This window comes from Salvia hispanica, chromosome 1 (assembly GCF_029641045.1).
Source record: "Salvia hispanica isolate PSC_SH4W2 chromosome 1, Shi_PSC_v1, whole genome shotgun sequence".
Classification (NCBI taxonomy): Eukaryota; Viridiplantae; Streptophyta; class Magnoliopsida; order Lamiales; family Lamiaceae; genus Salvia; species Salvia hispanica.
In genome coordinates, this window is record NC_142692.1 from 3,932,299 (window position 1) to 3,960,280 (window position 27,982).

Consider the following 27,982-nt stretch of genomic DNA (forward strand, 5'->3'; position numbering starts at 1 on the left):
GTTGATAAAATTATATCTTTGTGTTGAGATTTAAATTTACATGTTATGTGGAGAAAGTTATACATAATGTTGAAGTTTTGGGTTCTGAATTGAGAATTAGTTAATATCTATCCAAGATATATACCCTTCCATATCACCAATTCGAGTCCAAAATACACGTAGCTAGTAAAGGTATTTTAAGAATTCATTGGATCTAATGCCTAAAATAATTCATTTATACTAGTGTCACTGACCACTATCACCATTTCAATTACTATTATTTTTTTCTACTTAACAAATTTGCATCAAAACTCTGTGTCATCTCTAAAGTCTCCATTTTTAACCAACAATAAGAGAATCTTTATTGTATTTATAAAGGTCTTATTTTATTTATTAGCAGTTTTATAATTGAATGTTTAGCGTTTCGGAATTGGATAGTGAATATTTCATCTAACACTCCAAAATTGACGAGTCTAACTTGTGGTCAATAATGCAGAAGGTAATTAGTTGTCCGACTTAAACGAAGAATTGCAGTACGAAAAGCGAACGAGAGAGAAAACTTCACTAGAATTAGGGGGGAAAACATACATACAGGAAGAGTAATAATATTAGTTAGTCTAAAAGTAAGGTGACTCAGTAAATTTAAAGCTGGAAGTTGCCAACTTCTTCAATGCTTCATCAATCTTATCAACTTTAGCGTGAAAAAAAAGGTCAAGTTGGTCTCCATATAAATCCTCTTGTTCCTCTAATATCTTTTTAGCTGCCAACACCAAAGATTTATTGCACCATTCCAATGCAATTGACCTGAGTGTTGGTATTTCTCCAATTTCCGCAGGAATCTCCTTCAATTCATGTAACCAAGAAAGACAAAGCTCTACAAGAAGTGGAAAGTGGGAGCTCTCTGACACTGTCCACTTTTCTAGATCACCACAATTATGCAATGTTAGTGACTTGAGACTCTGGAATTGGCCTTCCATTGTTTCCCACTCACGCGTTTCGAAGCGACCTTCATATAATTCGAGCTTCTCAAGAAGTGGTAAGGAACCTATCTTTACCAGTATGTGCTCCAACTCAAAACGATTATGTAGCTGGAGAATCAACATTTTAAGGGAGGGTGGCAAGTTGGCCTTCTGCAGATGATTTCCAATATCAGTGGAGTGAACCCACAACTCCAAGGATTCCAGTTTACTAAGACATTCAAGACATCTCAGATAGTTCACTCCATCAGCCGAATATCTCATATTCAATTCCTGCCCTCATATAACACATTCAATGTCTTTATATTGGAAATTCTTTTAACAACATCTGCACTTACATTGAAATTTTTCAGTCCTACAAGCACTTCTAGATTCTCCATCATCATAATATCATCGTCCTCCTCACTCGGAGGATCCGGGAGATGCAATTTCCAAGCATCAAACTCGAGATGCCTAAGTTTATACATTTTCCAGATTTCAGTTGGTGCAGTAAATGTTTCATCACATCTAATAATCAGTGTATCTAGATTCCAAAACAGATAATTGATGGAAGAAGGAATTACAAAACTCCATAAAGTTGTAAGAGTATGGTATCGTGAATTCATCAACCTAAACAAATTTAGTTGTGCAAACTCCTTTTCATATAGCGTACCACACGTATGCAATATCCTCAGAAATCTAGAATTTGGGAACTGAACAACTTTTCTATTACCAAATACTAGATAAGAACGAGCGTGGGGCATATATTTCAAGGCATCCTGGATTTTTTTCTTTGAAGTGCTTTCAGGAATAACAATACGTTGTTGGCTAATTAGTCCTTGAGGACTTCTATCCCTCAAGACATAAAAAAACCTCTGTTTTTCAGCTTCTTTCATAGATAGATCTCTTAGTAAATCATGAATTTTGTAGGATATTACATTCCCAAGTATCCCCAATTTATGAACTAGAATGAGATTTCTATCAACTAGTTCTTTCAAGTATTGTTCGGCAATTGTTGTCAAGCTTTTGTTGTCTATTGATTTAAGAAATCCTTCAGAAACCCATAGTTGGACGATTTCTGAAGGATCAATTTCACTATCTTCCTCAAACACTCCCATATACAAAAAACAAGGCTTTAGATAGGCGGGCAAGTGGTTATAGCTCAGTTTCAATGTTCTCAAACAATAATCATCCGCCTCTGAATTCACTATTGAGCTCAAGTTTTCCTCTATTTGCTCCCAATATTCTAGTATAACTTCGGATTTAGCCATTAGACCCCCTATCACAACAATAGACAAAGGAAGTCCATTACACTTTTTCACAATTCTCTTCCCAATACTCTCTAGTTGAGTAGGAAAGCTTTGTTCTCCAAATACAATTTTGGAGAACAAGGTCCAACTACTAACCACGTCTAAAAATCCAATCTTAGCAAGGCTATAGGAATTAGTCAAGTGGGCAGCCAAGTTTGACATCCTCGTGGTCACTACTATTCGACTACCCCCACCACAATCAGGAAAGGAAAATTTCAACCTATCCCACACATCTATACTCCACATATCATCCAATATAATGAGATACCTCCAACCCCATAAGCACTTGTGTAATCTAACTTTCAATTCTTCCTCATCCATAGTGCTCGAGGATCCTCCTGCTCGAGTGAGAACTTCCCTAAGAGTTTCTACTATATTATAATCTTGGGAAATGGTAGTCCACACGCAAATATCAAAACGATCCTTAATTAGCTTGTGTTGAAACGCACCTTTTGCAAGAGTGGTTTTGCCGATGCCACCCATCCCTACGATAGGGATGATTTGGCGACTGGTGTTTCCATCAGTAAGCCTATCCAGGAGTTGAAGAAGCACATCATCAAACCCTATCATGAGATGCTTCTTCTCAGTGGAAATGAGTCTTAAACCAGCATCATCATCAGATGCCACCTTTCTCTTGTGCTCTTCCTTTTCCATTGTCACCTCTTTCTTGATCAAATCGATTTTCTCTATCACATTTTGCAGATCTTGATAGAAATGGATGCAACTGATTTGTTCATCACCACCATCGTCAGTTGCTGCTGCAGAAAGCTGGATTGTGTCAATAATATAGGACTCGATCACATCTTCAACTGCATGAGTTGCATCTGCAATGGGAACAAGTTATAGATATGAATAGATGACAACAGCAGATCCATATTATATTGTGAACATCTTTCTATCAATGTTCTAACAAACAATAGATCTTGCGTTAATATTTAAAAAATCTACTCACCCATAATAAGAATCTCCAATGGATCTGCTTCGTCGCTATACTCGTATGGTGACTTGTAGCCTTCGAGAAATTCCTGCAAGAAGGTAACTATTTCGCTGAGAGATTTCACTTGTTGCTTGTCAAGAGAAATCGGAGGGGAAGGATGAGTTTCAATATCATCTATAATACGCATGAGAGAAACAAGAGCTGCATAAGCAGCCATCTTAATTCTATGAATAATAATGCACAAATTAAACACAATATGAATTGAATGATGAGACAAAAATATAACAAAGAAAGAAAGGATATATATTATGAAGTAGAATGTGAAATTGGCAATACAATTTTTATAAGCACTAGCATATAAGTAATTCTTTGACCTGTCTAATTTGATACTCCACAATACTCCTATTACTTGTTGCAGTTGGTTGTGGGGAATGTATTAACAAAAGTCAACTTTTAGTTTTTGCCTCAACTCTGATAAAATATTCCCCTTATGATTATTTATATATATGAAATGCATAATAACTGGGCGTGACAGGCAGATTCTAATATATTGGCACAATTAGTATGAATGGTTGGCACGAATCTGGCCCAACTTCACTTAAATATTTATGGTAAATTTCCTATATTTTCATTCTCTTTGACTGACTCTAAAGCTAGCGCAACAATTCATTTTCCTTATTTTTAGATGAGAAGTATAGTTGATGACTTGGTGCCTAGTTGTCAATCTTATTTGACTTCCATTATTGTATTTAGGAAAGAAAAAGTCCCATCTTATCCCGCACCTCTACATTATACTGAGATATCTCCTGTTTTCACTCTCATTGCTCAAGCCCTCTCCTGTTTGGCCTAGTAGTTTCAACTTTCAACTATATTAAAATCTTGAAAAATGACAGCCCACGCACAATATCAAAACGATCCTTAATAAGCTTGCAAGTGTGGTTTTGCCGATCCCACCCATCCCTACAACAAGAATGATTTAGTTATTGGTGTTTTAAGCCTATACATGAGTTCAAGAAGCATATTAGTGCACTGGATCTTAAGCCGCCATCATCAGAATCCACATTTCTCCGCTGCTCCCTCGTTATCACAATCATCTCTTTCTTCATTAAATCCATTTCTTCTATCACATGTTGCAGATCTTCATAGAAGTTGATGCAACTGATTTGTACATCATCACCATCATCAGTTGCTGCAGTTGCTGCTGCAGAAAGCTGAATGGTGCCGTTTATATAGGATTCAATTCAATCACATCTTCAGCCGCATGAGCTTAAATACCAATGAATATTTGGACTCTAATGGATCTTGACTAGTCAGATGTACAAATACCATACATTGTTACTTGTTAGTCAGATATGCAAATTCCATACTATTTTTAAAACTTATTAAAATCGAATCTAAATATTTATTGTTAGTATGCCTTGAATCTGTATAGGATTGTGTTTCCTAATTGGAATAGGATTATGTTTCTGAATTAGGGTATGATTTTATGTGTGCCTAAATCCAATTAGATCCAATCTGTAGCCATAATCCGAAAACACTCTGAATAAAATTTGTAAATTTGTTCTTCATTCCTGCCCGTGGACGTAGCCAACAACATTGGTGAACCACGTAAATATGTGTCTTCTTTAAGTTTTTGTTTGTCTCGATTACACAATTGCTCTATTCTGTCACAACAAACTGGTAACAGAGCCTGGTTTTCGAACCTAGGGTTTCTGAATTCCGCATCTGTTAGGGTTTCTGGGTTTCTGTGTTAATCGATCAAGATGTCTGCTCTGAACGTGGAGGTCGACAAATTCACTGAGAGAAGTTTGTTCGTCTGGCATTGTAATTATGCGTTTCCAAGGTGAATTCGGTTTATGGCAAATCTGAGGCAAGGAAGGAGAAGTATGTTCATCTGGCATTGTAATGATACGTCTGCAAGGGAGAATTCAAGTCAAGGTGGAGATTTGTTAGTATGCTTTGAATCTGTAGAGGATTGTGTTTCCTAATTGGAATAGGATTATGTTTCCGAATTAGGATATGATTTTATGTGTGCCTATTTATATGGGAGTAGGACACATAATTCTGTGATTTGACAAATCCAATATGTAGCCATAATCTGAAAACCGCAGTCATAATATAATTTGTTCTCCATTCTTGCCCGTGGACGTAGCCAACACAACGTTGGTGAACCACGTAAATTCTGTGTCTATTTACGTTCTTTTGTTTCTCGATTCACAATTGCCCTTTTGTTTCTCGATTCACAATTGCCCTGTCTGTCACAACATTTATATACATGAAAAGTTGAGAACAGAGGATCCGTATGTACCTGGTAACATGTTATGTAGTTTGCAACTAAATCCTTATAATTATGTTGAAAACAGAAATCATACAAATGTGATGGCTAGATGTATTCTGCACATTCTTCTTGAATGCCAAAACTAGTAGAAAAACCGTCTCCTTCTTCTGACTGGTACAGCCGGCGACGTGGTTTTCCCGTTATCCGGGAACTCCCAACGCGCAACCATACCATCCCAGGATGAGCTCACCAGCATAGGGTAGAACGGGTGCCAGTTGCAGTCCCGCACCGGATCCTCATGGTAATCGAGTTTTGCAACTAGATCGCCACTCAACTGTGGAACATAAATCAAATATAAGATCGAGACCCAAAACTTACATGAGCCATCTAACTAGTAATGATCCATCTAACTCATTAGTATATCTAACTTCATACACATTTTTCATTGGCCATTGTTATTAAACCAGGCATAGTTCAATGCCTTTTATTGGAAACTAAGTATAAAGTAAAAATGGTGCTCAATATTGCAACACACAGGAAAACATTGTATAAAAAGGATATAACACGTACCACATCATAAACATAAACGCAAGAATCAGTTGATCCCGTATATATATACCTTTGCCCGGTGCTGCAGATATGAAAACAAAACAACAATAATAAATAGAAGGTGAGAATATGGGCCATATAAGTCCAAATTTTGACAAGATACAGACATGCAACAGACTAGCAGTGATTATGATCAGAAGAAACATAAACATCAATGTAAAACGATATATTTAAGAGTCAAGTCATTAGTATAACAGTTCAATCATCACATTCAAAAGCCAGTATGCCGTGTAAAAGTTTATATGCTCCGTTGACCTTACCAACTGAAACATTAAGACAGAACAGAACCACTGAATCATAGTTTACCTAAATGCTGGCGAGAAATAACAGCGTATCAGAGTGCGTAAGACAGTATGTCCCTTATACGTAGCTATTGACAGATCATCGCGAAGCTTCAGATTTCTAGCCTGTTCAGGATATTCCATCCATCTATAGTCCCATTCAGAATATCGGCGTCTTGGCACGCTGAAGCAAAAAAACATAAATGCTCGTCACTATATTAAAAAAGGCTACAGCCTAACCCAGTTTGGTAACAAAATTAAAACTCAAAAGAGGTATGTGCAAAGTATCATTTGAGTGCACAAATCAACCAGAGGGAAAGTATTCTCATAAAGCATGTAAAAAATGCAGCCAAAAACAGAAACATACTAATTGACATTAGATGACATCTTCCTTATGTCCCAAAGTTTAATGGATTGATCTTTTCCATTTGAGATAAAGTAACGTCCATCTCCACGGGTATCAATGAATGTGATGCCTTCTAAATGTCCCATCAGGACTCCAGCAGCTTGCCCCTTGGTTGCAAGGCAACGCCTGTCCCAAACCTGATAGGAACCAAACAATGTTGAAATATTTGAAATTTAGTGTATGGTCATGAAAACGGAAGACATTGCATTGTTATGCTCAAAGCATAGAATATCTAAATGCAGAAAACATCAGGTGTTACAGTACCGTTCTCAGATTCCGCTGACATATTTGGTGTGCATATTGAACAATTTAGCTATTCAAGGTCTAGTACGGCAACCGGTCGAAAAGGTATTTACATTACGGATGGATATGACACACTATCCATGGCATAAGCTAAACAACTACCAACATGCTTTTTTGAGACAAGATAATTTTGCAAGAGAAATAACATTGTTGAGCATATAATTTATCTTTTCTTAAAAAAAGAACAAAAGAAAAAAAACACCATCTTGTGGCAGAAAAGGGCAGGATAAAACTTCAAGTTGACTAATCCTAAAATGACGAAGAAACATTACTTTGCACAGGCGATCATCGCTTCCCGAATATATGATGTTGCCACTTTCATCCGCAAAGCATACAGAATTGACATCAGCCTGCACAAAAAGTGATTTGTACAACAAACTCTTTTGCATATCAAATTTTGAGAAGAAATAAATATCCACAAAATCTCCAAAACTCATATTACTATAAAAGGTCTCACCAGAAGCATTTCTGAAAACAATTATAAGAGCTGTGATTTGAAAACTATACTACACATAAATACCCGATGAGCTGGAATTCGGAGGCTTAGCTTTCTGGCTTCAAGATCATAAACATATATCGCATCATCACTGCTAGCAGCAACAATTTCTCGCCCATCAGTAGAAAACTTTACGGAGAAGATGCCAAAAGAATAGTTCTCATAATCATCAACGTTGGACGAAAATTCAAGACCTTCATGAATCTCCTGAAAAAGAAACCAATTGTTACAGAATTGCATTGATAAACTGTGACCTATAATTTTCCTATAACACACAATTACATGTTTAGTTGCAATAAATGCCACCAGTGAAACATTTCATCAGCAAATAACCCATGAAGGTTCACGATTTGTAACTTACTGTCAGACAAATAATAAAGTCTTTTGTAATGCATTTAAGAAGAAAATGTTAAGGGAACTGGAAACACAAACCGTCACGTTTGCAAGAGACTGCTTTGTACCAGATCCAACATCTACAATATGGACAACTGGAGAGATGCTTGAATATACCTGTGAGATTACATAAATCCCGAGATAAAAATGGAATACCATCAGCAGTAAGGAAAAATGGAATACAGTAGTAGGCGAAATCTTATGCGAGAAGAGAGTGATCTTACAAGAAATCGACGATCTGGTGACAGAGAAGTATCAGTGATAGTCCACCTCAAGCTCCTAGCATAAATATCTTTATGAACTTTCCATCCATGATCAACGTCATATATTTTGATATGACTTTCCTGTCGAAGAAACAAGGAAAATGCTCATCAATAACCGAAATTTCTGCATGCACAACTTCCAAATTTATAACCAATATTTCAAATCATCAGCGATACCTGAAATCCAGCAACGAAAAGAGAACCATCATCAGAAAATTGCGACACATATGCACAACTCGTCATCTTATCAACCACAGAGGGGGTACTACGGACAGGCAAATACCGGCTCAAAACATGACAAGAATCTGATGTAGAAAACCTCCCTTTCCCACTGTAGTTGCACTCTCTACCCATCATCATTTGCACTGGCGAAACGAGCGGTGCAGTACTCTCTCCAGGCAACACATGCCTCAGATGCTTGTGTGGCGCGGACCTTAACTTTGTCACCTGCGCAAATTCATCATCGGCACAGCCTATTCGGACATAGCCACACGATTCTGCATACTCGTCGAAGCCAACTCCAGGATTAATGTATCCTCTCACCCTACTCATTTTCCAATTTTTTCTCCTACTCACCAAGAGAAGGAATTAACTGCTAGAATAAAAAAAAGTTCAAACATCAAAACTATAACAAACATATAAATGCACCTATTTGCAGAGAGAGAATAAAAACTAGGAGGCTATAAACAAAGATCAAATAGACAAGTTCATAATGGCCTCAAACCTCAAAAAAAAAGAAACTCATTAATTCTTAATTAAATATACAAATGCACTTAATCAGAGATAGACAACAAAAGCTTAAAAGACATAAACGAAAATTAAATAGAAAGATTCCAATGAAGACCTCAATTTCATACACGAGCTTGCCGAGAGATTATTCATAAAAAATTATCACTATCGAAATCGGAAACACATATATAAGATTAAGAGAATCATCACAACTTCATCAATCACGAAGAATCAAATAACTCAATTAAAAAAAAGTAATTCTAAAAAACAACAATGAGCTCTCACCAGCGATTCCAGCTTCAATCACTGCTACCACTAAAATTCCTCACTTATAACAAGGATAGGAAGAGAGTTAGAGCGAAACGGTCGGCAATCGTAAGCAGTGATGTCACAGCACAAACGGCGGAGCATTGAGAATTTTGGTGAGATGAAAATTCCAGCTACAACATTATACTACCTGAGTAAAATTTGTGCGACTAAGAAAGGGGAATCCGATTTTTTGTTAGGTTGATTTTGAGAATTTCTTATGTGAGTGATGAGAAAATCAAGAAGGCGGTTGGGCTTTCAATAGCGGCTTCGAAGTCGCGTGTGCCCACACTCGTGTGATCGCGTGGCGAAATCCTGTCCAAATATGAGTGTGTGCTGATTATAGATATAATGGGCATTAAATAGATAATAAGTTGACATTTTAAATGTTGAGATATTTTTTTGGAATATGTTTTAATATTATTATACTCCCTCCGTCCAGAAAGATGTCACATTCGTAGGATGTTACGAAATTTTAGGAGGTTTTGTATTATGTGTTAGATAGAAAGAGAAAATATAATATTATTTATTATGAGAGAAAATTTTTTAATTAGAAATGTAACATTTTTAGCCGGACAAACTAAAAAGGAAAGTAAGACATCTTTTATGGAACAGAAAATACTATATAGAACTATAACCAAATATTTTTTCTCTATAGTTTAGTACTCCCTCCATTCCATAGTAATGGATGCGTTTTTTTTCGGCACTGAGATTAAGAAAAATTGTGTTAGGTGAATTAAGTAAAGAGAGAATATAGTGGAAAATAGAAAAGATAGAGTGATGAAGAGAGAAAAAAGTAAGAGAGTAAAGTAGGTGTGGAAAAATGTGTTATCTTTACTAAAAATGGAAATGACTCTATTACTATGGAACGTACCAAAATAGCAAAATGACTCAATTACTATGAAACGGATGGAGTATATTGGGATCCTACTATTACTTAATCTTGATCCAACATCTCTATTTCTTATATTTCCTTGCCCTAGGCCCCCAAACCCCGGCCCATCATAGTAGCGAGGCCAAAAATTAAATATTGATCTCACAACATTTATTAAATGACAATAAAGCGCAGCTCAGTTAGTAATTCGCTTCTCCGGTCGGTTGGCGGTTCAGTCAAATCAAGATCTGTACCCGATATCTCGGCCGCTCCTACAACAAGGAGAACGACGACGATAACCATTTATGTTATTTTTTTTCAACTTAATAATCATACGCCAAAAGGAATTTGAATTAGATTTGCAGAAACCCCATAACACAACACTTTCCAGGAGAAAGTTCACATATATACACCATGATCATCACTTGCGTGTTAAAAAAAAGCCTAGAATTACATTACAACTATCTCCCCAACTTTCTTCAAGGCTATGGTAAGAAATGCACAATCGAGATCCACGTGCAACGTGCTGCACATTCGACTAAAGAGGAGAGACGAGCGCAACTATTCAGGGCTGTCGAACAGGCACCTCCGGATGGTGGTGGCGACCTGGTCAACCCTTCGAGGGTGGAAGAGGGCAACACAGACTCCCAAACAGATGCAAACTGCTGCAACAGCCATGATGCGGGTTCGTGAAGTTAGAAGTCTCCGTGCAGACATGAGGCCTGGTGATTTTTGAGGCCGAGCATGAATGTCGACATTCATGATCACCTCTTTGTTGACAAGAGGAGCTGTTGCAGCAACGGAATCTAGTGATGACGCCTCTCTGCCCCATGGAACGTCGTCTAGTGTTTCTCGAACAGCCTGCAAAATTTAAATTGGCAACACAACATCAGATGCTACCCCCAGGAAGCACAACAAGAATTGGTGGTTGTACCGTTTTAGTAGCTTGAACGACGAAAGGACCATCTTTGCTTTGATGGCAAACATGTCCATCAGATGCAGAACCTCGATCCTGTGGTCTGTGATCAAGCAAACGTCGTACAATCCCCATTTTGGCCTGTAATGACCTCATACCCGAATCAGATACACCACCAGCATCATTATTATCAATTGAAGATTCCAATGAGCAAAATACTCTCTCCAAAATGGCAGAATGCCCTCTCTGTATCAGAAAGTCCAATAAATGGTTGAATCTTTGCACGTCCGAAGATGTCAACAATTTCCGCGACACTGGTTTCTTCAACGACCATCCTAAATCTAAGAGAAGCCCTGAGAAACGTCTTTGTCTTGAGGCCAGGACTCCGCAGGCAGGTTGTTCTTGAGAGGATGTTGAGGAATCAAGGGTACGTTGCAAGGTTTCCATTTCTTTGCAAGTTTCTTTATCGCTAAAAAGAATCGGAACAAAGTTTGATAAACCAGATTGGTTTTCAACCTGTGCAAGCAGCCCAATCAAAAAACAAGGAAATGCAACCATGCCAGCGTTTCATCATTCCTATTCATATTTTTCTAGATGCATAATGAGAAACATCACAACAAAAGGAAAAAGTGAGTCAACCACAGTTCTCACCTCAATGAACGCTGGCCCTGAGAGAGTCATGTCTGTTTGAGGAACAGATATCTTCACCAGTTGATGGTTAAAATAGCTGCTCTCACCTTTCTTACAGTACAGAGACGAGACACAAATTTTGTAAGCCAAGTACCGTCCATTACAAGAAACTAGAAACCTGCCAAAGGCAATCAAAGAAACCCACATTACAGAAGATCAGAAACAATGAAGCTATATGAAAATATAGGCATTCTTAAAAAGGAAGAAATCTTAAGAAAGAAAGAACGCAATAACTTATCAAGAGTAGAATCCATGTATACCGGAACTTAGGTTGGAGTAGGTCACTTCCACAAGCTACAAACTCCATCGGCCTGCCAGCCTCAAAGCAAGTCGGGTAGATATAATGAAGCTTAGGAGATTTATCCTTTATGCTGACTGGTACTACTGACTGTGCATCTGTTTTTACAAGAATCGGAAGCATGTTAAAAGCTAATTGGATTGATGAAATTTTCTTCACCGCATATCAATCAAATAGCCCATAGCTCTGGGCAACAAAACTGTTTCAATTATTCCAATCCATTTGGAAAGTCACAATCTTAGGCTAAAATTTTGATAAATATTTTTAAAGAATCTTAACCCTAAGCTGTTGGTATGCTTTGTTTAACAAAAATGGAGACACAATTTCAGGATATAAAAAAGTTTCCAATTTTGTGTGGAATCGTAAAACACAGTTTCCCTACATGATAAGACAACTTCTCCAACAAAATGAATTCTCAAAACATGTCCTCATACAACTTTAAGAACTTCAAGCTCAATGTAGAACAGAGCATCGATCCCTAACAGGTTACAAATTCTGTGAAGGGAATGTTTGTGAATAAACAGATCTAAACCATGGCAGACTGTGAAGGAACAAATAAATTGATGGGATCAACAATTAAGACCATTAATCATGCAGCAGAATATCAACCAACCTTTTGTGACACGGAAAATCATGTCATTGACATAAACGAGCATTGTCCCTTTTCCAGATAACATGCTACCAGGCAAGCCAATGAGGTCTTTTATGCATGAAGCTGGTTTATCCAATAACTGCTCGAGGCAAGGATGCAGAATAGCTATACATGAGATATCCGTAAGGCCTGTACTTACTACTTACCGATAAAATGTCCATATCATGCATAGATACATCATTCAAGAAGGTGTGCATGAATGATGACTATTTAATGAACTGTCTATCATGTAAGAAGACGTGTATGAATCCTGATTATTTAATTGGGTTATATCCAATCGATATAATCAACATATCTGCAAGCAACAACAGAAAAGTATTTAACTATCATTAGACTTTTGTCTGCCATTACATTTAGAGCACAGCCTCCATATATCTATGGTTTATCTTAAGCTCAACTTATGCTAGATGGATGATGAATTGATGACTTCAATTGTACGACAGTACGAGTATCCATATTTACTCTATCACCAAAGATATAAAGAATGTGAAATCGGGATTACCTTAAGCCACATTGTCTTCGGCATTGCTATGAAAGCTGTCAATATTGTACAACCGGGACGGATATACCCCTCCAACTCGACAGGCATGTTAGCCAACCATTCAAATATCTAACAAAAAAAAGTCAGCAAAATGTTAAACCCGTCACATCTTTGATAGAGATAATATAGATTTATCTCCCTTGTATACTAAACTGCAATAAGAATCTGTTGAATACTTGCAGTCGCAACCGTCGAGGAAACTCAGCAGGGTTCCAGTCATACAGCTTGAAGGAGATTCGACCAGTGGGACACTGAGAGGAGTTTAGAAGCAAAAGGGATTAACTCAGCTAGAGCAAAAAAGAAATAAAAGACAGATGCATAAGATAAGCGGTTACCACAGAGGAAAATTTGTCACAGTAAGATGCAGCGCGTTTAGAGTTTGGACTACGTTTATGCCCATCAATATGAATTTCGCTGGGGACAGGAAACGGTGAAACCTTCTTGCCCAGAAAACCTTGGGAATCTGGAGGTGAAGATACTGCCGAGACATGTCCATCTGATTTTAACAATATTTCCTTTTCTTCAATCTGACTGCTCACACTCGTGCCATCTGGAGCATCAACAATTCATTTAGGGTGGTCGAGACCATACAAAATGCTAGCTAATGTGCCCACAACCGTTTAAGAAAAAGCAAACTTATAAAGTGAAGCAATATATCCTCATAATTGTTCAAGACTAGCAACATATGATCTTAGGTTCCTTCTCAGAATTAAGTATCTAAAAACTTATGGGTATTCCTGAAATTTACAGAAGGCAAAAATGAGCTGGTTCAAAGCAGGTAAAATTGAAAATTATCATCTACACTATATGAAACTGTCATACCTTTTCCTCCATCATCATCTTCCTTGGCATCATCAACCAAGACAACCTGTTGAGACTCCTTATCTGTGTCTCCTTTAGACTCATTAGATTTTCTTCGGCGTCTGTCATTGTGTTTTTCTAATTTTCTACGGCAACTACGTTTACCCTCATCAAAATTAGACAGGGGATGAAACCTGCAGAATCATGACATATTGACGTGTAAGTAAAAAAAAATAGTGCTCAGAGTAACTTCCGCGAGAAAATAAAGAGAAAACGTCTGCTAACTCCATTACAAACTGAAGTTAGATTGTGATTTGCTTCAGGCTATTAACTTGTTGAAAAATATCAAAATTGCTCATGTATACCAAAGCATAAGATTTCTTTATATAACTTGACTAATGAATTAGCACTTTTACTTCAAACCAAATAGAGAAAATGTCAAGCCATATGATCAACAAAAAAACAATTCCCTTCCTCACCACTCTTACTCAGGCAGTCTCAATTCAACTCTCATATGGAACTAACATAGAAAGATATCTATCTGCACCTGTATCCTAGCAATGAAAGGAGCATTAACATAAACTACAATCATTTATTCATGTACCACACCTAATTTATTCCTAAAAAAAAAACATTATCAAGTCCAAAGCGACAAGGAAGAAACATCTAGTTGGCAAAGGAAGCTACACAAGCAATAAATACCCATTAATTCATTCAATTATAAAAACTAAATGATCCTATTAAATGCACTGAAAAAAAGGAACCAATTTTTTAAATAACCATCATCAAAACCACATCCATTTACTTTTCCTAGCATCCCACGCTTGACAACTGATGAAATCATGACCTCAAGCAAAAAAAAAACAATAAAATTTCCATTGACCAATAATCAAAATACAAAAACTTACTTTCCACACTGCTGGCAGTACCTCTTGCTCTCCCCACCGAGCTCCACGACGGCGGCGTGAGCGCACTTGAGGCAGACGCGGTGGCGCTTGTGATACCCTTTGAGCTCGCCGATGTCGGCCTCGCAGCCCGGCACCTGGCAGAGGATCGGGCCGGGCCGGGCCGCGCGAGTCCGCTTCTTCCCGGGGAGAGCGGACTCCTCCTCCTCCTCCAATTTCTTGTCCAGCTCAGGGCACGCGCACGGGACCGCGCCCGCCACGAAATTGGGGCACAGCAGTCTCGGGTCCCGCTTCCTGACCCGGCCCAGGCTCTCCGGCTGCTGGCTGTGGTCGGAGAAGGCGAAAGGGGTGCTGAGGGCTGCGTCGACGTCGAAATCCAGGAAATCGGACCAGTCGAAGAGGGCCGATTGGGTCGGATCGGCGGGGCTGAATGAGCTAGGAATTGGCGGCGGTGAGCTGTGCTCCATTTTAGAATGTGGCAATTTGGCGGAGCTTGAAGAGGGATTGCGATAAAAACTTGATCTTGATGGTTTTTCTATGATTTAAAAGTGGACTTTGATTGGAGGGAGTGAGACTTTGTTGTCTGAGAAATTCATGTGACTGAATTCATATAGGAACATCACTAATCTAGTAATTAGAGTAATACAAAATGGTTCCATTCAAAATAATGTTAATTTGTTTGATAAAGATTAGTATTTTCATTAGTTATCATTCAAAAAAGATTACTACTGTTGTTCTGAATGGAAGTATCAATCCTATAAAAAATACTACCTCCGTCCCCAATTAAAAGTCACATTTTTCTATTTCGGTTCGTCCCCAATTAAAAGTCAAACTTCATTTTTACCATAAATAGTAAGTAGGTCCCACATTCCACTAACTCAATTCACTCACATTTTATTATAAAACCAATATAAATAAATGGGTTCCACATTCCACCAACTTTTCTTTACCTTTCTTAAAACTCGTGTCCGGTCAAAGTGTGACTCCTAATGAGGGACGGAGGGAGTAAAACTTAAATAAGTAAAAATACATAGAAAAATCATACGCCCTCTATTCTAGATTAAGAGTCAATTTTTTGTCATAAAAATCCGTCTCAATTTAAAAGTCACTTTTAAATTATTTACTTTTATCAATGTTCTACTAGTGCAATTATTTACGATCCAAATGCAGAGCTGTAAATGAGGATCTTGATTTGAGTGTTGACAGGGATATATAACCTAATTTTATAAACAAAACCTAATTTTAATTGTGTTTATCAGTTGAACCATTCTTGATTTATCTCAATTATTACACTCAATGAAATGTTTTCAAGACAAATGTATCAGGAGATTTTTGGTTTTATATTCATGGGCGAACACAATATTAGCAAAAATAATATCGAATAATCGCTTTTAGAAAATTACACTTGAAAATGAACTACTATTTGAAATTCTTCTTATATTTCATTGAGTAATATTCAACTCTAATTCAACTACTACATGAATAATTCAAAAATAGCAATATAAGCAAGAAAAATATAAAACGAACATTGATAGCCACATAATGTGACTGTCACATGCTCCATTTCATAAAAGAAAACATAGTACTAGTATTTTGTTTTAATTGTAGGGACATCCACGATCTATGGCCGTATCAATTTCATTTACTTTTTGTTTGCTCCACACAAAGTTGAGAATATACAGAATTTTTAATAATCACAACTTCACGAGTTCCACATGATACACTATTGGATTAATTAATTTAACTTCTTGGATTTCATTTACCAAATTAATGATTCTTTTGTGGGCCTTGAAACTGTGACGAATTGGGCTTTCATTAGTGGGCCTTAAAATAAAATTATGTAAAGAGTAAAATTAATCAAGCTAATAATGGGCTGAAAATATTTGTTTGAATTGATTCATCTGAACCACACTGCAGTCGGCCAGTCGCCATTGCCTCCGCCGCCTCCGCCTCAGCGCATCAGTCGTGTTAACTGAATCCGCTTCAGTTCAGGTTATTGTTTGCCTCAAATTTAGAATTGATGCCTCAATTTATTGTGTAATGTATGTATGGCTCGAATTTCTCTCTGTTTTGTTGCTGTTTGCGTTAATGTGGCGGTGTGAGTGATGTTGAAATGGATTGGTGAGGTTAATGGCTGTTTTATCACTGCATTGATGTATGGCAATGATTGATATGAAGCTCACTGCACACAATGTGTTCGATGAAATGCTTGTTCAGTTTTTTTTTTTTTTTTTCATATTTTGGTTATTCGATTGAACGAGCAGATGCTAATCGAGTAATTGTATAACCGATCGGTGTCGTCAACTATAGGGGATTGCAGATTAAACTGTAGTTTAGTGATAACTAGTATGTGTACTTTTTGTTCAGTTTTTCCCCAAGTTCAGTTAAAATTGTAAAGAATAACTTCTATGCATTCAATAATTTTTGTCGGCTAGTTTTCTTATTGGATGATCCGATGATATGAACATCGAAGCTAAAACTAGTCCTAATTCTAGAATTTCATTAGGCTCCACATAAGTTGTTTGTTACTCAATAAAGCTGTGGATTTTTTTATTTTTATTTTTAAGTGTAAATGATAAATTCGAAGAAGTATATACTACGATCCATAGAGTTTCCTTTGAGAAGTATTGGTGACTATAGAGAAATTGGAAGGGAAATATGTATGAAAGGATACAAGAATTTGCTGGAAAGACTTGATCTTTATTGTATCCATGTTTTGGTCCTTCTGAGATACTGCAAATTTTGGCTGCGGAAGTTAATTAACTTCTAATTTCTGGTTGCGCTAAAACTTGAACAGCCTAGTTTTGAGTTGTAAAATGGGTGAGAAGAAGAAGGCAGGTGCTATGTTAGTCCGGCTTGTATCGGCTGCTGGAACTGGATTCTTCTATGTCGTGAAGAAGACAAAGAGGCTCCACACCAACAATATCAAGCTGGAGTTCCGAAAGTACGATCCTCGTGTCAATCACCATGTTTTGTTTACGGAGGCAAAGATGAAGTGAGTATAACTTCTATTTGTAGGTTGCCAATGCTGTTAGGTTTAAATAATATTTCATTGGTCCAATATATCCGTATGTTTGGACTGAAACTCTTGAAATCACATATTATATGCCGTTTGAAGTTTAAATTTGAATGTGTTATGTTGATTCTGCTTATCATTTGGATTACTATCTAGAGTTTTATGCATTTGCATTATAATGTCGCAACTGTTAGCTTTGTTGATTGCCTTTAAAGTTTTTTGCTGGCGTTTAGTGATTGCTGTAGTTAATTTCTTGATCTTGAGAGCAGTATGGGATTTCGTGGCTGTTTATGCCTTGGTCTTGCCCTTTTATTCGTAATGATGTCGGCCCTAATCTGATTTTGTACCCAAATCAGACTCTCAGTGAGATTATAGCCTTGCGGAAGATTTTGAACTGTCACATTAGTAGTTTGTAAATGTAGGTTATTGATAATCTCAATCTCATGAAAATATTTCATTTGACTCAATAAGTTGGTTCCTAGTTGCTTTAGGAGAACCTACCCGATCAACCAAGAAGCTTGCTTCAAAAGCACTTGTGTTAGAAGTTAAAACCAACTATAAATCCAATCTATAGGTACTTCCCTTTTGTTTGTTTCCACTTTTATGCTTTGTAAACATGGTAATCCAAATAAACTCTTTCGCCAACGCAATAGAGGCTGTGTTGATTGGTCATATTTTGTCTTGATCATGCTGGGTGAGAGCCATGCCTTTACATCATCTAGCTTAACTTTTCTTGCTCTGCCATGTGAAAATAGGCATAAAAGGAAACACTTGGTCTTTGCCAGTTAATATGCCAAATGGAAGCCTTTATTACACTGTTTTTCAGTTTTGATTGATGGTACCATGCTTCATGTGAAATTTTTGTTCAATTAGTGTGAGATTAGTTCTGCTTAACATTTTTATATAGCTTGGTTGATAGGGCTGTCTCTATCAACCAAAGTTCTTGGATTAGTTCTCATGATTTTGTTATTTACATTTTCATAGTCAATAATATAGCTAGTTATGTGCAATCTTGAATCTTACACTAACTGAATGCTATGACATATGCCATCATCCTTCATTTTCCTCTACCATGACTTTGTAAATAAAATTTCATGATGCACATGCACATAGATTATAAAGGCCGTTTCTTGATGAGGTGCTGACGTGCATCGTGTTTGTGCGGTCAGACCCGACTTGGACATTGTCCGGCCGGGGACTGACCAGACCCGACCCTGTCTGATTTCACTTTTATTCATTAATAGTAGTCATAATACAATGACTTACATGTATCAGAGCACACATTTAATCATATCTAAATCTGAGTAATGTTAATTGAAAAACATGACAAATATTCCCTAGTATAGCTGAAATTATTTATCTTGATTTAAGTTTTGTAAATTTGATTAGGTGATCACACCAAACTAAATATATTAGCTAACCTAAATTTGTCATCCCAAGAAATATTACATTATTTGCTAGAGGTGTTCCAAGCATATATTTCAAAATTTCATTTGAATTGTAGCTCGATATGATAAATAAAGCAATAGACAAAAAGTAATTAGCACCCATGATAAACAGATAAACTTAGTGATCTATTAACATTGGTTATGAATTTGATAAACACGCGTTAAATTTGGAGGATATGTTATCCAAGCACAATTGGTTCATTATTTGGGACTAGCACTTAATTAGTGGGATATCATGAATTTCCAATGCTAATGCTTAATCACCACAAAATTTGTGACAGGTTGCGTTTTGAAATACTTATTGGATCAGTCACTATTGGTCGAATTTGCAGATGTTGGTCCAATCATAATGGTTTGTAAAAAATGTCGTCAATCGTTGTGTTATTTTATACCTTTTGCACCTAATCTTGCTGGACAAAATAACGATTGTATTTTGGAATATTATCATGAAAAACACGATCATTTGCAATTAAAACTCTCTCCCAAGATATTTTGTGACCAAAATTTCAAATTTTTGTTTTTGAGATCTTGACCAAGAAGTCAAGGTTTGGACTTTGTAGTATTTTCAAAATATTTGGAAATTCGGATCATTACAACATTTGATGAATTATAATGGATAAATTGGAGAGATCTAGATAGTATGAATTAGAAATTTAGATAACAAGATTTAAATGATATTGCCCTATATTTCAGTAAAATTTTAACTAAATTAAAGGGCAAAAAGTAAAACGAAAAAAGTAAAACATAGTAGTACTACTATTATTAGCCATTTATATGACAGAATCAAGTCCATATGACGAATGCCCTATTGAAAACATCAACAATAATAATTAATCCAACAAAATATGGTAATATGAGTATGATATACCATATCTACAAATGATAAAGGCATTATCGATCCACCATTTCTAAATACGATCACTTATTTAAAACCCTTCATCTCTCGTTTTACACTATTCATGAATCTATCTTTTACTTATTTTCATTCCATTCTTATTATCTTACACTCCTTGCGTCCACAACGAATAATCCTATTTTTTTCATTTTCATCTATTAAAAAAATTAATCACCTTCTATACATGAGCTAATAAAAAATTAAATATAACATTAAGAAAGAAAATAAATAAAAGAAAAAAATGAAAAACGACAAAGCAAAAAATATGATTTTAAAAATAATGTTGGAACCTTGCGCCCCTCCCACACCAATAAACAGTTAAACCTACTTTTTACTCCACCTGTCTCATTAAAACATTTGGGACAACATGAGTTTTAATCCACACTTTATAAAGTAAGAGAGCTAAAAAGAGAAAGTAATTAGAATATTGTTAGTGAATAATGAGGCTCACCTCATCAGAGAGAAAGAGGTTAACAAAAATATATTGATCTATTTTTATAGGACGAGCTAAAATGAAAATTGTTTATATTTTTATTAGACAGATGGAGTATTAAACAAACACTTTTATATATCTACGATAGAAAAATTAACTAAGCGGCTCGTTCTTTAAACACCCCAGAATAAGCCGCCCGTTCCTTAAACGCCCCACAATGCGTTCCTTGCGTGTCAACAAGACTCTAGCAAGGAATGCTTGCACAACAGAACCTGTGCATTTTAGTTACTTTTAAAAGGCATCTAATGGAAAACGATGAGAGAACACACTTTTTTCTTATAAATCATCAACACCACTTAATCCATGAGACCTTTAAACCAACGAGTAATATCACCATTTCTATACATGGTTTAAAACAACCCACGTATGATAGTATATAGTTGATGCATTGAATAGATGCATTATGCAATGTACATCTATAAAACTAAATTAAAATATATATGAAATTCAGCATATAATTACTTCTTTTCTCATTTAGAAACAGAGCATCAAGAAGATAGAAACACACCCAACCCAATTGGAAGATAGATATATTATCATCTCTCTATCCATTCGTGATTTCTCGTGACGTGGACCAATGGGAGCTAGGTCTCACTATATCTCTCTTATTACATCTCCAAAATCCTCTCTCTCCAAATACATATACATATATAAACTCAAACAGAGGTGGTACCACTGATATCCTCTGTAAATGCTCCACCCAAAAAGCAACATACACAAACCAATCCCACCACCATTTCCTTTCCTCAACAATCCTTGCATTTTTAATCCAACCTCTTATCATTCCCATCATTTCTGTCTTGAAAGAAGTTAAAAAACAGAGCCCACCTCAAGAATTTTCATGAACAGAGAGTAAAGTAGATATCTTTTTTCTGGGAAATCTACAATCTTTGATTATCTGTAGTGAAACTTTGAGCTCTCTATAAACATTAAAGAATATGGCTTTATGCCCATTTGCATTTTCTGGGAATCTGAGCAAAGGAGTAGTTGCTGCAGATGCTCAAAAGCACACTAATTTCTCTTCTCAGTGGATACATGGAGCAGATCTACCCTTTCACCCCTTCTGCAAGAACAACCACCAGGTCCTTCATTTTTTTTTCTTGCCATTCTTCAATAATGTATAATTAAATCCCTAGTGGTTTCAACTTTCAAGACAGATAGATGCTACACTTGAAATATAAAGCATTATATTGACAGCAAAGTAACCAATGTCATCATGATCGGCTGTTAAAGTATAGTAGTACTAGAATTCAAGATTTCTTGATTGGGAAATGGGGAGAGAGATTGTTTGCTATTATTGTTTACATTATTGAGATTATTGTTTGGGTGTATACTAGGAATAGGCTGCATTTATCTTCAGCTGGAAGTTTAGGATTGCAACAATTGATTGAAATATTTGTTTTCTACTGGTTTAATATTGAAGGTTAGGAAAAACACAACAGGAATTTGTGCAACACTGTCTGAAAGAGGGGAATACTTCTCACAAAAGCCTCCAACTCCCCTTTTAGACACCATCAACTATCCAATTCACATGAAAAACCTCTCCACTAAGGTACTTACTGTACATACATATAACATATTTTCCAAAATAATGATTTTTTTATAAAATTTGAGTGACTCCCTCTTTCTAAAAAGATTCAATCTTGAGCTCAGGAACTCCAACAACTGGCTGATGAACTCCGGTCCGACGTGATCTTCAACGTGTCCAAGACTGGGGGTCATCTGGGATCAAGCCTAGGTGTGATTGAGTTAACCGTGGCTCTTCATTATGTGTTCAATGCACCTCAAGATCGAATTCTGTGGGATGTTGGCCACCAGGTGATGATTCTCTTCTTAATCGCAGCCTAGCTTGTGTAACATGTTTCTTGTTCTGATGGGATCTGATTCTGCGTGATGTAGGCTTATCCACACAAGATTCTGACTGGAAGAAGAGATAAGATGCCAAGTTTAAGGCAGACTGGTGGTCTCTCTGGTTTCACGAAGCGGTCTGAGAGTGACTACGACTGTTTTGGCGCCGGTCACAGTTCCACAACTATCTCTGCGGGATTAGGTATGAATATGATCCTTCCAAATTGACCTGTTTATATAGGATAAGAAGAAAAGTAATGTAAAGCTTATGATACACTGAAATAGATAACTGATTTAGGATTGGCTTACCAGGAATGGCTGTGGGGAGGGATCTGAAAGGAAGGAAAAACAACGTGGTGGCTGTGATAGGTGATGGGGCCATGACAGCTGGTCAGGCCTATGAAGCAATGAACAACGCTGGGTACCTGGACTCGGACATGATCGTTATTCTCAATGACAACAAGCAAGTTTCTTTACCCACTGCTAATCTGGACGGACCAACAGCTCCTGTGGGAGCCTTGAGCAGTGCTTTGAGTAGGTTGCAGTCTAACCGGCCACTCAGAGAGCTAAGGGAAGTTGCTAAGGTTAGTATCACGAATCAGAATGTTGTTAGGATCATCCCAACAAATGGTGTTGACATTTGTTGAGGTTGTTTCAGGGAGTTACAAAGCAGATCGGAGGGCCTATGCACGAGATTGCTGCAAAAGTTGATGAGTACGCTCGTGGGATGATCAGTGGTTCTGGATCAACACTCTTTGAAGAGCTCGGGCTTTACTACATCGGTCCAGTTGATGGTCACAATCTTGATGACCTGACGGCAATTCTTAAAGAGGTCAAGAGTACAAAAACGACAGGTCCAGTGTTGATCCATGTTGTGACTGAGAAAGGAAGGGGATATCCTTATGCAGAGAAAGCTGCAGATAAATACCATGGTAAACCTAATTTAAGTCGCAGTGTATACATGAATTGTTCAATATATAATGATATCTGTCCCAAATAATAACTCTCAGCTGGAATTCCTGAGCTCACCTTTTGCAGGAGTGACCAAGTTCGATCCAGCAACCGGGAAGCAGTTTAAATCAAGTGCTCCAACTCAGTCGTACACAACCTACTTCGCTGAGGCTCTGATTGCAGAAGCTGAAGCAGACAAGGATATCGTAGCAATCCATGCAGCCATGGGTGGCGGGACGGGTTTGAACCTCTTCCAACGCCGTTTCCCAACAAGGTGTTTCGATGTTGGGATAGCAGAACAACATGCTGTAACTTTTGCTGCGGGTTTGGCCTGTGAAGGGATCAAACCCTTTTGTGCAATCTACTCATCCTTCTTGCAACGAGCCTACGACCAGGTAGTTCACGACGTCGATTTGCAGAAGCTGCCTGTTAGGTTTGCTATGGATAGAGCTGGCTTAGTGGGGGCAGATGGCCCGACACATTGTGGGGCTTTTGATGTTACTTTCATGGCATGCCTTCCCAACATGGTGGTGATGGCTCCTTCCGATGAGGCCGAATTGTTTCACATGGTTGCAACTGCTGCAGCAATAGATGACAGACCAAGTTGCTTCCGTTATCCAAGAGGTAATGGTTTAGGTGTCGAGCTGCCGCCTGGAAACAAGGGCAAACCCCTTGAGGTACTTCTCTATTCCTCCTCTTTTAGTCCCAAAGTATTAACACTTTATGAATAAACCCAACTGAGGCAAGTTTGTGTTTATCCTTCAGATCGGAAAGGGCCGCATACTAATTGAAGGAGAGAGGGTGGCTCTCTTGGGTTATGGATCAGCAGTTCAGAGCTGTATTGCTGCAGCTGCCTTGGTAGAAACCCGTGGTTTACAGTTGACAGTGGCCGATGCTCGTTTCTGTAAGCCATTAGATCACGCTCTTATACGAAGCTTGGCCAAATCACACGAGGTCTTGATCACAGTGGAAGAAGGGTCTATTGGTGGTTTTGGATCTCATGTAGCTCAGTTCATGGCTCTGGATGGGCTCCTTGACGGAAACTTAAAGGTACAAGTCTTGAACGATAGATTCCAGTAATGTAAACAGCTACTTACAAGATTTACTAACACTTTTGATCACTAAAACCTTCCTGCAGTGGAGACCATTGGTTCTTCCCGATCGATACATTGATCACGGAGCCCCGGTGGATCAACAGATGGAAGCAGGGCTCACACCTGCTCACATTGCAGCGACTGTCTTCAATATTCTAGGGAAAGCTAGGGAGGCTCTGGAGATTATGTCGTAGATCTAAGAGCTGTACAAAAAACACCATATAGTATTAGCTTCAACTTATCTAGTTTCCTACAATCACATCACACTGCTGCTCTTGTAACAAAACGACTTAAATGTATCACATCCTTTAACTTCCACAATCATTGAACACATGACTCCAAAATTATTCAAAATCTAGTGGTAAGCAACATCACAACATCAAACACACATTCAAACATTCTGATATTGAGCTGACTCATTTCCTAGCTCGAACTCTAACGAAAAAAGTATCATCTGGCCCTATTTCAGTTGGAAGCAAACAAGCTTCGGTTTCAAAGTCGAATCACCTAACAATGTCATCAATCAGAGATCGCAATTTTTGAACTAGTTGCACATTCTCCTCCGATAAACAAATAATCAAGCTAGGGTTTCGGATTCAATCACCTCATCTGGTAAAACAATCGATGTAGCTCGGAAATTGAGCTGTGAGTGCAATAACCCCCCAATTTGATCGCTTTCGAAATCAAATCTATAGCTAGAGATTGGTTACCTTCCATCCGTAGCGTTGAATCCTTCATCTTTTGATTTCGATCTTCATTTTCTCTTCCATTCTGAGCTTCGTTTCGTGAAAAGGGATGACAGTTTTCCGCCTAAATAAAAGACACGAGTAATAAATAAGAAAATATTAAAAATTTAAGCCATAAATTTTCTCAATTTATTAACAAAATACTCCCTCCGTCCCACATTTGTAGTGACAATTAGTTACGGCACGGATTTTAAGGAATTGGTGGAGTATGTAATTAATGAAGTGAGAGGCGAAGTATGTAATAAATGAAGTTAGTTAGTGGAAAGTGAGATGGGTTGACTTTTAGATTTTAAAATTGTTTCTTTTTGACTTATAAGTTTGGTTGTTAAAATTATTTAAACTTATGATTTTTAATTTTCCAACTTTGTTTAATTTTTGTTCCTTACAACAATTTTAGCTTTGCCAAAGTCAAAATTAAAAAAAATGTTTTACACATTTTCGGCCTAAACATGTCAACAAATTTAAAGAGGAAATCAAATTCAATTTTCACTAACTCAAACTCCTTATCATGGAGGGAAAAATTCATTACATTCATATGGAGGGAAAAATCCAAAACCAAATCCCATGGAGGGAAAAATCCAAAACCAAAATCTAAGCTAAACTATACCTATAAATACATTCACTCCACCATTAATCCAACCACTTGAACTCCACCTACCAACAAACAAACCAAAAGGTATTTATAGATAAATTACCCTCAGAGAATTCTCATCATAGGGCCGAGGAGATGGAGCAAGAGATGGAGCAACAGACAGAGCAGGAGCATATGCTCCAGATGGAGCAACCTATGGAGCAGGAGCAGTTTCAAGAGGCAGAACCAGAGCAGGGGCCTAGGGCCACCCGGACTTTGAGCAGCCAAGATAAGAACCATATTGTGCAGTTCCTTCAACAGCAATGCAAAGCTGGATCACTGCCACATGGTTCATTTGAACTGGCAGCCAAGAGATTCAAAGTACACAGAACTACAGTAAGCCGCTTATGGGGGATAGCCAAGCAGCACATTGAAGATGGGAAACCTGTTATCATGATGAGCAGAGTCAGAGGATATACTAAGAAAACAGGTAAACTACATTTTGATGAAGATAAGTTTAGACAATTGACTGTTCTTGAGAGATCTTGCTATAGAAAAGTTGCTAGCAAGATGGAAGTGAGCAAGACCACAGTTGGTAGATGGGCAAAGAATAACCTGATAAGGCCACATACAAATGCCATAAAGCCAGCACTCACTGAAGCAAATAAAATCAGTAGAATGAGATGGTGTCTTAGTCATATTCATCCAGCTATAGATGAAGGGAAGCTTCTTTATCATGCAATGCACAACATAGTTCATATTGATGAGAAATGGTTTTACATGACAAAGGCTTCAGACAGATACTACCTGTTGCCGGATGAGGATGAGCCTTACAGGTCTTGCAAATCAAAAAGATTCATCACAAAAGTGATGTTCATGTGTGCTGTAGGTAGGCCACAGTTTGGGACAGATGGGCAGACCATCTTTGATGGTAAAATAGGCATTTTCCCATTCACAGAACAAGTTCCAGCCAAGAGGAAGTCAAAGAATAGGCCAAGAGGGACACTGGAGACAAAGCCTATCCCATCAGTTAACAAGGAAGCAATGAGAGAATGTCTCTTGAATCAGGTATGAATATTTTTCAACTCACATTCCTATCAGACATTTGAAATGTCATCACTTAGCCATTCATTCATTTATTCACACATAATGCACAGATTATTCCAGCTATCAAGGCTAAGTGGCCAGCCAATGCAAGCAAGGATATATATATCCAACAAGACAATGCCAAACCTCACCTAAACTCCTCTGACTCACAATTTGAGGCTCTTGCAAGTTCAGATGGATTTAAATTTCATCTAATTAGCCAACCAGCAAACTCCCCAGACACAAATGTATTGGACCTTGGCTTTTTTAGGGCCATACAATCATTACAAGATGATAAACTAGCCACCAATATTGATGAATTATTGGGTAATGTTTGGAGTTCTTTTGAGGAACTCACACCACAAACTCTGAACAATGTTTTCTTAACATTGCAAAGTTGTTTCAGCAAGATCCTAGAAGTGCATGGAGGCAACAACTACAAAATACCCCACTTAAACAAAGAAAGGCTGAGAAGGACAGTGGGGCTGCCTACATCACTTGAAGTTGAAGAAAATCTGGTAAGGGAAAGCTTGAAGTATCTACTACTCCCTGAGAATGATGTGGGTGTCTTATATAACATAGGACATCTAATCAATGTTTTAGATTTCTAGCTATGCCACTTGGATCAAGGGGTTTACAGTATAAGCATCAAAATAGGTTGGTGTTTAGGATGTAAACTTGTTTTTTGGGTTTTTTGGCTTCATTTTGGGCTAGGATTATCAGGCTGCATCCTAGTATATGGTACATAGGCTTGGTTACAGCTCTAAAAGCTGCATTTTGTATGAACTCCAAGTGTAAGACATGGTTGATGTGTGTTTTTTTTAGAAAAGTTGCAAATCAGAGCCTCCAAACCATCAAGGGGTGGCTAAGTTCACAAAAAACCATCCAACACAGAAGAATCAAAGCTGAGC

General features: G+C 37.5%; 5 protein-coding genes and 1 pseudogene across 8 annotated transcripts; 3 read left to right on the forward strand and 3 right to left on the reverse strand.

Moving 5' to 3' along the window:
• Positions 1–530: 530 nt before the first annotated feature.
• Positions 531–3,521, reverse strand: LOC125224458 (putative late blight resistance protein homolog R1B-16; annotated as a pseudogene). Its single transcript, XR_016134336.1, has 2 exons — positions 3,198–3,521; positions 531–3,069 (listed from the first exon to the last, which is right to left on the reverse strand). The product of XR_016134336.1 is annotated as a putative late blight resistance protein homolog R1B-16 (transcript).
• A 1,913-nt stretch (positions 3,522–5,434) lies between these two features.
• LOC125223093 (LEC14B homolog) lies at positions 5,435–9,563 on the reverse strand. Of its 3 annotated transcripts, none has more exons than XM_048126067.2 (10): positions 9,226–9,563; positions 8,389–8,779; positions 8,173–8,292; positions 7,988–8,065; positions 7,580–7,762; positions 7,332–7,409; positions 6,718–6,893; positions 6,376–6,534; positions 6,031–6,091; positions 5,435–5,794 (listed from the first exon to the last, which is right to left on the reverse strand). In XM_048126067.2, the coding sequence occupies exons 2-10, from the start codon at positions 8,761–8,763 to the stop codon at positions 5,603–5,605; spliced, it is 1,422 nt and encodes a 473-aa protein (XP_047982024.1). In that variant the 5' UTR covers positions 8,764–8,779; positions 9,226–9,563; the 3' UTR covers positions 5,435–5,602. The 3 variants fall into 3 exon arrangements, with proteins under 3 accessions (XP_047982024.1, XP_047982022.1, XP_047982023.1); XM_048126065.2 differs by having other exon boundaries at positions 8,389–8,803; XM_048126066.2 differs by having other exon boundaries at positions 8,389–8,806.
• An 890-nt stretch (positions 9,564–10,453) lies between these two features.
• LOC125224092 (squamosa promoter-binding-like protein 7) lies at positions 10,454–15,519 on the reverse strand. Its single transcript, XM_048127440.2, has 10 exons — positions 14,927–15,519; positions 14,040–14,212; positions 13,553–13,767; positions 13,394–13,468; positions 13,179–13,286; positions 12,638–12,755; positions 11,987–12,122; positions 11,688–11,844; positions 11,055–11,552; positions 10,454–10,981 (listed from the first exon to the last, which is right to left on the reverse strand). Exons 1-10 carry the CDS (start codon positions 15,388–15,390, stop codon positions 10,682–10,684), a joined length of 2,244 nt encoding a protein of 747 aa, XP_047983397.2. The 5' UTR covers positions 15,391–15,519; the 3' UTR covers positions 10,454–10,681.
• Positions 15,520–16,773: 1,254 nt separating this feature from the next.
• On the forward strand, positions 16,774–18,075 carry LOC125223929 (uncharacterized). Its single transcript, XM_048127239.2, has 2 exons — positions 16,774–16,915; positions 17,721–18,075. Exon 2 carries the CDS (start codon positions 17,740–17,742, stop codon positions 17,920–17,922), a length of 183 nt encoding a protein of 60 aa, XP_047983196.1. The 5' UTR covers positions 16,774–16,915; positions 17,721–17,739; the 3' UTR covers positions 17,923–18,075.
• Positions 18,076–21,448: 3,373 nt separating this feature from the next.
• On the forward strand, positions 21,449–24,989 carry LOC125218020 (putative 1-deoxy-D-xylulose-5-phosphate synthase, chloroplastic). Its single transcript, XM_048119612.2, has 9 exons — positions 21,449–21,857; positions 22,199–22,327; positions 22,429–22,593; positions 22,675–22,825; positions 22,936–23,207; positions 23,282–23,555; positions 23,662–24,251; positions 24,340–24,624; positions 24,713–24,989. The coding sequence occupies exons 1-9, from the start codon at positions 21,714–21,716 to the stop codon at positions 24,860–24,862; spliced, it is 2,160 nt and encodes a 719-aa protein (XP_047975569.1). The 5' UTR covers positions 21,449–21,713; the 3' UTR covers positions 24,863–24,989.
• Positions 24,990–26,141: 1,152 nt separating this feature from the next.
• LOC125223982 (uncharacterized) lies at positions 26,142–27,682 on the forward strand. The gene is made up of 2 exons (XM_089063242.1): positions 26,142–27,053; positions 27,143–27,682. The coding sequence occupies exons 1-2, from the start codon at positions 26,142–26,144 to the stop codon at positions 27,680–27,682; spliced, it is 1,452 nt and encodes a 483-aa protein (XP_088919368.1).
• Positions 27,683–27,982: the final 300 nt, after the last annotated feature.